The sequence below is a fragment of the Hylaeus anthracinus genome, unplaced genomic scaffold, assembly GCF_026225885.1.
Source record: "Hylaeus anthracinus isolate JK02 unplaced genomic scaffold, UHH_iyHylAnth1.0_haploid 11994, whole genome shotgun sequence".
Taxonomy (NCBI): Eukaryota; Metazoa; Arthropoda; class Insecta; order Hymenoptera; family Colletidae; genus Hylaeus; species Hylaeus anthracinus.
In genome coordinates this window covers 12,503,492-12,514,193 of record NW_026534341.1, presented here as the reverse complement: position 1 = coordinate 12,514,193, position 10,702 = coordinate 12,503,492, and the positions used below count along the sequence as shown (strand labels likewise).

The following is a 10,702-nucleotide window of genomic DNA, read 5'->3' as shown; positions in this document are numbered from 1 at the left end:
AGAGAGAGAGAGAGAGAGAGAGAGAGAGAGAGAGAGAGAGAGAGAGAGAGAGTTGGGGAGGTTAGTTTTGCGAGAGGAATTTAAGTGTACTTCAATCTCGACGAAATCTCCCGTGGATCCTGGTCCAGGAGGAACGAAAAAATCTGATTCTGTTCGTTCAATTTCACCCTTGCTGGATCCCCTGTTTCACCGAACGAATACGAAAGAGTTCTAAAGTAATTGGACGATGAAAACGCAATCGACTGCATGAATTGTTGTTAAAATTCTCCTAATTCTATCGCTAATGCAGCGTGCAGCAAGTTTTTCTATGGTTTTCGTCGATCTTTTGCAACAGATAACGATTTCTTTTTTTTTATCGAAGCTTTCGAATCTCAAAAGAGAGATTTGTTCGCTTTACACGTTGTTAACCATTTCAGACCTGGTGTCTACAATTGAGGACACAATATTTAAAAATTATCGAAACTATCGTTTAGTGTAGTGAGAATGGCCAATATTCATCGAAAACTACGCGATTAGGATTATTTTTTATTTTGTCCGTACTAATTTTTGTCCAAGTTAACCCTGAAAATTAAATTATATTCGTACAAGAAAAAAAAATAATTCAGGTCTGAAAGGGTTAGCAATATATTTGCAGAACTAGTATTTCTTGACATGTGTGAGATTATACATTAAAATGACAGTTCTTCAAAAAGGACAGAACACACATGCCGACTTAGCAATCAAATCAGACATATTTACAGGTAAATATAATTTAAGTTTACAGAGTTGCTGTAACGATTTGACTCTTTGACTTTCGAAGAGTCGGCACTGTCAAGCAATGTGATCAATGTGTTCTGAGGACTATAATTACACCAACAATTAGAATTAATTACTAATTTACTACACAATTAAGCTCTAGGAATCTATAGGTAAATTAAAAAATGGAATTATAGTAAATATTCCAACAAAAATTAACCATATTCGTTCATCATCCTCTCCCAAGCTTGATTCCGGTGTATTCACGAGAACCGTACGGTGAAACTCGGTATTTCCGCGTTTCTTGTTGTAACGGATGTAATCCTAAATTTAGTCGATCGCCTGTCTCGATAGGGCAACGCTGCGAAAAGAATTCCGAAGAAAGGAGAAAATAGGGGGAGGCGCGAGTCAGTTCGCGAACGATCGTCGTTCGTGGAGGCGGGCGAATAGAGAAGAGCTGCGGGATGTAGCGAGATAAGGTCGGCAAATTGCAGGCAATCTGGCTGATTAGGCTGCACGCTGGTAATCCTACAGGTACCACGGAGGACCCAGGCCACGACCTATAACCGCCTTCGACGTGTATTAGCCGAAGAAATGGGAAAGGATAAGACAGCGTTTTCTTACGTGGGTGGTAACGCCCCCCCAGGAGGCAGAGGTCTCGTGGTATATTATTTTAGCAATCTAGGCTTCACTGAATTAATAATATATCGTAATCAGCTTGCAAATTTCATGTATTTCGAACGTATGACAACGTGCAAATAATATACAATCATATGTTCAAACCGCTGGGATTTCCACCCGTATTTCATAAAATATTATATGGTAATATTTATTTTTCATGAGTGCATTTTTGTTTTTATTAATGTGTATATTCTGTACTCACGTGGTGGAAGTGTATCTAATAAATGCATTTTTAAAGATTATTGACACCAGCACGTTTGCGATATCCAGGTATTGTGCAGGTATATACATTATGTATGTATTAAGTAAACATATCTGGACACTGAAATTTTAACAATGTGTAAATGTAATGTTTGCCATGAGGTAATGGACGGTCACTTAAACCCCTAACCCTCCAAGAACTGCGTAATATTCTCTTAAACCAAGTTCCATTAAAGATAATACATACGTATTTTTCATTTTCTAATTTACTCCAACGGTTTCCATTTATTCGGTGTAACATTTGAATAAAGAAAACAATTCTCCGTTAGATTTCTAATTGCATTGTCATATAATGTTTCCTTTCACTAATCAAATGAACATATTCTTATTTAGAAAATTACATTTGCACCGTGTAAATGAGCATCATCTCTATTTTTATTTATCATCATCAAGCAACAGAATTTTTTTTCCAGAAGGTTTCTTTCCAGTTCTTTTCCAAAACTTTTTTCAGATCTTTTCTCAAAAATACGCAGATGTAAGAATGACCGAAATAAAAGAGTGAAGAACGTTCTACTGACACAAGAAAAATGCTCGATTCGACTGCAAGAGATACGTTCCTCATTTATCATCGAGCACATAACTCAATATAGGTTCAAAGACTAAGTGGAACAAGAAATTATCAGCAGTTATATATCGCGAGTGAAATTACTCGATGCACCATCGATTCGGATGGTGCATTCTTGCTTCCTTTGATAGCTGATCAGCTGAATTGTTTCTGCAATTTGTCGTCCTTATCCCGGTAGATCTCGCAATCTCGATCTATTCTTCCCCGCGCCACGGAAACCCGCCTTTACGCATTACTGAAAATGGGCTTTTCGAAGGAATACCTCTTCTTTCACTCCCGCCCCCCCTCCTCCTCCCCCTCCCCACCCCCAGCCGCCCTTGCGCCGCGATGTACGTAAATCTTCCTCTGCCCCCGTATCCTTTTGTCCCCGGGTGCACGGAAATCTTCGGGGTGAAATTGCAGTCGCGAGACACGAAAAAAGGAGAAGCAGATTTGAATAGATTCTCCTTATCGTCCCCTGAACCAGTTTCCGTGCCCGTAACGGAGAAATTCCTCTCGCGAATCGTCATGGCTGGAGTTACGATCGTAATAAATAACAAATCAAACCGCTGGGATTTCCACCCGTTGTTTATTTTCATCGTTCTGACGAACGTGATTAGAGTATCGCGGTAATTCCGACAATACGCATTATTCTTCTCCCTGGAAATCCAATATCTTTGAATCGTTCGTAGTTCGAACGAGTTTTGTCGCGATGCTGAGAATGAATTTATGGTTGTCGATGGACGGTCGTGGGTTCTATTTTCTGTTTTTGCGAAGGTGGAGAGAGATTAGGTTTGATTTACGGGTAGTATCAATTGATTAAATAGTAATTGTAGTTTTGAGTAATAGTTAATTTAATTAGGTGTTCAGCAGGGGGTTGCACTATCTTTGTCAAACGTGATGGACATGAAATTCAGTAAATTATGATGACTTATTGAATGTTGTAAAGTGTGTACAACTAATAACAAATGTTTAAAGAATAGATTTTTGGCTTACAACACAAGTAGTACCATTTGTTTTAAAATTAATTGTAGTTCTAAGTAATAGTTAATTTAATTAGGAGTTCGATAGTGCAATCCTCTATCTTTCTTAAATTCGATGTATACCAAATGCACTCATTTATGATGACTTCTGAAATTTTGCGAATGATGTACAACGAATGAAAAATGTTTGAAGAATAATCTCAAGCATTTTGGCTTACAACTCATCCGAGAATGAGAAAGATGATGAAAGGCACGAAATGAAGTATCGATGGCCTCACCTGTGAATTAGCATTAAAAGAAACACACAAATGCAAGGAAAAGAACACTTATTGCAATAATTAATATTACCAATGTAAAATGTGCTCATGCGATAGTAATGTTAAATTGTTAGATGAACACTCACCCGCGTTATTACTGGCGGAATTTTGATCCTTACCTGAAACAGAGGAAGCAGACGTTGTTAACATGATCGAGTATCATCATGGATCGTATACAACATAATACTGACATCGATTTCGAGCCGGGTACTCGACAACATATTACATTGCAAGGATACCCCGCTACATGCAACTAATTAATTCTCTCGCGGGCGTAGATAAATTAACGTGGAACGAACCTATCCGCGATGTAGACGAGAAAACGCTTTCGAGTATATTAACAACGTAACGGTAATTTATGCGCCGCCGAAACATTAAGCATTTTTATCGCGATCACGATTCGTCCCGCGAGTCGAGAAACGAGATTCCTTAATAGTTCTTCTAATTAAGCGGTGCTTAACGTTCGCGAGAGCTCTCCAGAGGTATCTCGTTCCAGGAGATATGTCAACGCGTGTTGGGATTCCTCCGGGGCCGAGGTTTACGATGCTGTCGCGCAGAGACGGGCAAAATCTTATCTAAATAAAACTTTTGAACGAGGGATGAAAGATAAATACCTGTCTACTCGTTACTCGTTGGTTAAAAACACAAATTTCAATTGCAGAATGAAATATTCGGTTGTCTGGAAAGTCCATGTCAATTTTTGGTAGGTGGTACAGATCTGAATGTATCGAAATGGTTGAAGGGAAATAACTTCTTGAACTTCTCTTAAAAATTGATACGAACTTTTTGAACAACCCAATAGTTCAAAATGAACAAATGTCTCAGTGTTTAGTCAAATAAATTGATATATGTTACTTTCGTTCGTTGTGCATTGTGATAAGAGGATATTCAATCACTCAACTATCTATTCAAACTTCATTTAAACGCCAAATAAGTTTAGAACAGAGTGAGAGTATAAAAGAAAAAGAACATTCAAGCTGCACAGAAAAACAGTGTCAACAACTTGCTAACGCGTTTTGACTTTTATACATTTCTGATTCCAATTATTGTACTTTTCGCATTAGTTCACAGTATCGCCACGTGAATGAAGAACTTTAAATAAAATAATAAAGCTAAGCAAAATGTATGATAGTTTTTAACCCACCTGACTTGAAAGAGTTAACCGAGGAAAGATTTGAAAATCCCATTTAAACTAAAAATTTGGAATACTTGAAACTATTCCCTTTCGATCATGTATCTAGTTTTTTTTTTTAATTGAATCATCCTTTTCTAAGCGTTACAAGCGTCTGGAATTTCAAAGGACATTCTGAAACAAAGGATAGGCAACAATCGACTAGGATCTTCTATCTAATAGGATCCTCAAGGAGAACGCATCAATCGTTATCGGTAACCATTGAAGCCTCAGAAACTCGTGCACAAAATACACAGACAAATATCCTAAGAAGTCTACGATGCTTCTATATAGCGATCTTCCATATCGTAAGCTGTCTTCTTGTCGTACAAAGTAATACGATTTTGTACTTAGAGATACGTCAAGTTTGATTTACAATTTCGTACATACTCTCTTTTAGTGGAAACTGGAGAACTCTAAGGATAGTTTTCTCAACTGATTACTATGCAACCTCACTAATAAAAATGAAACAAATTTTTGGGGTTCTTAAGTAAATCAGCATTTTCAGAAATGCAGAAAACTAAGCTACTTTTAAACAATTTTCTACTTATAAAATAGCTAAATAACTTCTTTCCTTCTTTCCATTCATCTCAATTAATAAAGTAGTCCAAAAACTGCACACTTCCAGCTCGATTTCTATTAACATTTTATAAATTGCAGAAGTTTTAAAAACCCAGTTGAATACTATTCAATACAACATCGACATTTTTCGCGATAGAAAGTACATTTTCCAGCTCCAATCCTCTTCACAAACTTCAAACAAGTGATAATTTGATCGTTCACCTCGTGCAACGAAATAAGGCGATCTTCCTCAGTGGAAGAACGAGTAACGCGGTTCGTTTTTAGATTCCAACGAACGACTTTAACGATATACCAGCGGAATCGCCTTGCGCGAAACAGCATGCACGCGTGTAAATGCAGCGGAAAGTTTGTCAGTAACGATACTGCAATTTTCCGCGATGGAAAGGGATAACGGAGGGGTTGGGCGGGCGCAACTGAGAAGGATTCCGGGGAGGATCTCGCGGCGGTACGTAAATATGTAGGATTGCCCGGATGAAATTCATAGTGCTAGTCGACTACACGCGCACACGGATTCTGTTCGGGGGTTGCCGGGATTCAACTCGTAACCGTACACGGTTTCGAAAATCCGACGGATACGCGTTTGGTCATGCTACTTATCGTCTCGCAATCGAGTTAACTGCTCTACAATGACATTACGATGTACTCTGACCGCGCGACTACCTTTATTTCCGAGCCACTTTCGCGCTTAATGCGAATCTCTGCCGCTTTGTCCAGCGTAGAGTGAGCCTGTGTATAGTTTCAATTTTTGACGATTTTTAATATGGTATGATTATCAGACGCTCCCTGGACGGTTATACAATATATTTATACCAAATCAGGTTCCTTTGTTCAAGTATGGTTCGAAATAACACATTTAAGTTATATTCTTAAAATTAATATTTCATTTTCATAATAGTGCAATGTTTAGAGAGTAAACGCTTACAATGAAAACAAAAAGGAGGATCATATAAATGAAATACTCTGGACAATACGCGAGAGTGTGCCAGTTTCTTTTTTCAGACAAAAATAATGTACAGAAATACAAACGTACAGAAGGTCGTTTCATTTTACTAGTTTTATTTGACGTATGTTTTAAAACCATTTTCTATTGTTTGATACTAGTGGAGACATTATAGATAAAGATTAAAATCAGCGACACGCGCGCAAATTGATGAGTTCTCTTTCTCTGTTATTCTTTAGTTCCCTTCGCAATGTCTCTGTAATGTGCTACGCGTCGCGATTTCTCAATTGATCGACATCAGAATACGAGAAAAGGAACCCAGGGAAGCGAATCCTGCTCTAGATACCGAGGTCATCGATAAAGTGCCTCAGCCATCACGAAGATTGCCAGAGACGGATCCACAAGCTGGTTTCACGACTTCATTTATTTGTTGTCTAACGTTCCTGTGAGTTCCACTACTTTATTTACCTCGAATTCAATCAGGATTACTCGAAGCAAACTAAAAGTCGTAGATTCTATTTTTTCTCAGTATACCTTTAGTGGAATTAAAACAGGCCATTTTTTTAAGGTTCAAACGAGCATGTTATACATATCATAGCGAAGATTTACTCTACTACAGTTATCATGCAACTTCCACATCAATTGCAATTATGCAATATGCAATTTCCAATCAGATACTAAACGGAGCATCATCTCAGATTTATTGCAAATTTGAGTATGCTGCAGTCTTTATGATACTAGATAAAAGTACTTCAAAAGATTTATCAATATTTCAGTGACAATGAATTTTATAGGTACTTGAATAGTAAAATTGTGTTATTCGTTGTGCAATATTTCATTAAAATAATTCAAATATTAATTTCCACTCATCTTGTTTCTATTTTCACTTTGTACTTTGAACCTTGTATCTTGATGAAAATTTTGCTCGTCTCTCCCATCTGAATTGATAAAGCAGTTGAAGAAATGTAAACACCTGTTCGATTTCCAATCCAACGATTCCGATCCCTCTGCTCATCTACGTTTCGAGTTACAAGGAAAATAATTCGGTTTATCCAGTAGACTGCCGTTATTATTCCAAAGCTGGGTAAACGGACACAACGTTCGACCGTGACGTCGATGGATCACGGTTGTCCGCGGGTGATTTATCTACGACGTTACGTCCAAATGGAGGATCATCTTGAAGACACCTTTATTCCGTTCGTCCCGTCCACTTAGGAGGATCCTTTGTCACCGTGACTGTGGCAGCGCGGGCGTCCGCGACGAGAAAGAAAGGACGGGAGAAAAATGCAAATTGGAGGGTCGTGGTTATATTCCGCTCTCGTGGCGCGAAAATGGATGAAAAAAATCGCGCAGGGCAAGGTCGACATTTTTTACGGTCGAGAAACCATCTCGCCCTTGAGAGAGAGAGTGTGTGAATCTCGGTGGTTGCATTTACGTCTAATGAGAAAAATAATTGAATGACTCGGTCCTTTTGGAATCTAATGCTAAGTAATTACGTACGAGTAAACGAGGAAATTAGATTTCACGAGCAATATGTACATTCATAGAAGATTTCTCTTAATATACCCTGTAAGAATTCAAAAAGCAATGAAATTCTTGTTGTGAGGAATTTTAATTATTTCAAGAATATCAAGTATAATGAATATACGATACATTGCTTGTAAAACCTAATTTCCGCACTTATTAATATGTAATGACTTAGTATTTAATTCTAGAAAAACTCGGCCACGGTATGTGTAGGGTGGAACGACACGAAGAACCGAGAAAACGTATCGTGAAATCATCCCCCGACAGTGTGCATAATGCAGTTTTTAATCTAACTTCTGACAAGCATTTGTGTTCATTATTATCGCAGCAACACCCACGCTGTCCCTTCATGTATCTTAATAAGAGTTATACGTTATGTCGAGTCCTCGTGCGAGATAGAAAATATAATCATCTACCAAATATATGTTTCACTTACTCCATTTGAAAATATTTATTATTAGTCCAGCAGGCAATTTTCAGTGATATATCGAGCAAAGCCATTTTCCCTTGATGTATTCATCGATTTTAGTTCAAAGACTTAAGAGAAATTATTCATTGTTTTCTTAAGCGGAGACGAGTGTGTTCGCACAGTATTATTGAACGACATATTTGCTATGTTCCGACCAGGAAAATTTGAACTTCTGAATTTCGTTTAATATTATATCAAAATTTTATATTTTAAATATACTGTATACGTATATATATAATGGTACAAAAATTAACCAAAGTAAATTCTATCAAGAAAAGGTTAAGAAGAGAGAAAAATGCGGCAAGTAATCGGTACGAGTGGATCGAACTTTCGCTGAAAGGATCAATCTAAACCTCGGAGCAACGGCATTCGTGAAGGACCGATTAAGAACTTGAAAAGCGAGGCAGAGTGGTCTAAGGGGTGTAGAAAATGAAAGTAGCGAGAGAGATGGTAGCCTAAACAGCACTTTGTATCGACGTCCAGCTCTTTTCTTTTCACCTCCATCGTGCAACCCTCTCGACGCGTTTAAGTCCACTTCGCCTTTCTTTCCAGGTCCTGAAGACCTTCTTTTTCACCTTGTCGTCGATAACTCTGAATCTACCACTCAATACCACCCTACATCTCGTTGAGTGTCAACCCTTCCAGGGCGAATAAATTCTGGACGGAAGGAGTTGGTAAAAGTTGTCGATTACTGCAATCGAAAAGAATTCGAATTTCGCAAGAAAACTTGAAATACTTCACAGAATTTCTACAATCATTTACAGTTTCTTTCGAACTTAAGTTTTCTTACACTTTAATTGAATGAATGTGACTGTGGGGGAAAGTAAGGCTATTAAGTTAGAAATATTGGAATGCTGCAAAAAAAACGCGCAGAAAATGAAATTGTTGTGAAATTTGAATTTAGGTACGTTGTTCTAGATTCAGTTGAATAACACAGTATGGTATTCACATTCTTAATTTTGTAACATAACTGTTATACAGTGAATAATAATAGTTAGAAATGATGTTATTCGAGACTTTAGAAGTCTCTTAAGGACAGTAGAGCAGAAATGTCAATTTTCCAAGCGGTGACCGATATAGAAGAATTTTTAAATTTACGTTGCACGTGCATATTATAGTCAGACGAGTGTCACGCGCGAATAGTTCATCGATATTATTTACTGTACGTATGAGATCATATCTTATATTAGAGACGGGGAACGTTGTACTCTACATACTTGATGCTATATTTGAAGCCATTTTTACTCATAGGCACGACTAGTTTAACTTATAGAAACAGTGACGTGTGTGTCTAACGTTGAGAGTGACTGACAATGATTGATTATGATTTACAGGTTATTTAGAGACTGACTAAAATTCAATAACTGTTCATCAAATGTGACTTCAGCAATATTGGTATAGCTATTTGCGTTCACTTGATTGGATAATAAATATAAACACTGTAAGACGATGAAGAAGTCTGACATAGTGGCTTGCAGAATTTCAATAAACAACAGCTTCAATAATCAATAGTGGTATTTTTGAGTACATTAAAGTACATCTAAGTTTTTAGACATGTTTTTGTTTCTTTTTTCTTTTTACTGTACATCAGAGGTTTGTAAACTTATTCCAAAATAGTTGAATATGGAGAAGGAGAATAATGAAAAACACAGAATTCTTTTCATGTAATGACTCACAAAATTCATTTAAAAATCATTTACATCACCCTACCCATGCACTTCTTCTTTTCATGTTTTAATAAAGCCATTATTATCATGTCCAAGACTTCCACTGTACGCTATTTTCAGGTGATAAAGTGATCTCCGCTAACGTCTTAATGGCCCTCGCGTGCTCAATTAGCGCTACGACCATCAGGGTGAAAGAATCCTCGTGTACAGCGAGCGCGCGTTTGTTCAGCAACGACAGCAGACCCGTGTTCGAGTTTCAATGTAACTCAAATGGTCCTCGTGTCTTGACCTCGAACTGGGCAGCTTTCTTAAAAGGACACAAAGAGAGAAGGACCGTGTTCCCTGTCCGGTGAAATCCGGAGCGAAGGTCGAGAACGGAGTAAAGCGTCGTCGGAGGTTAGCTGGAAGCCTGGACGAAGGGTGGAAAACTGAAAAATAGTTGGACATCCGTTGCCATGGTCACTAAGTATCCAAGTCGCGACGACGGCCCACCCGATACAACCGTTACTTCCTCTTTCGTCTCTCCTTTTCCATATGACTTAAACGGATGGATGTTATTATTTGTTCTCGGTCGATAGTTCCAAGGAAATAGAACCTCGCCTTCTCGACGCGAATGTCAAAGGAAAAAAAATGTATAGCACACGGTTTTGAATATTTACGTCGTCAGAACCGACTCAGCGTGCCCTTCGTTTGATTTCAATTCAACGGTTTCGCACGGTGTCCGAAATTTTACGAATTTTACGGATGTTTATCTATCTGCGATTTAGCTGTGTAATTTCGTTGCAGTTAAACGCGTTATTTTATACAGATATGCTGAAACATTTA

General features: G+C 37.9%; 1 protein-coding gene across 3 annotated transcripts in view; it reads right to left on the bottom strand.

The window, feature by feature from the left end:
• LOC128888507 (agrin-like) overlaps nucleotides 1–10,702 on the bottom strand; it is a 546,810-nt gene that overhangs the window by 338,083 nt on the left and 198,025 nt on the right. For all 3 annotated transcript variants that reach the window (XM_054145409.1, XM_054145410.1, XM_054145411.1), the window contains exon 4: nucleotides 3,608–3,640. In XM_054145409.1, the coding sequence (XP_054001384.1) occupies nucleotides 3,608–3,640 (33 nt within the window). The remainder of the gene's footprint in view (nucleotides 1–3,607; nucleotides 3,641–10,702) is intronic.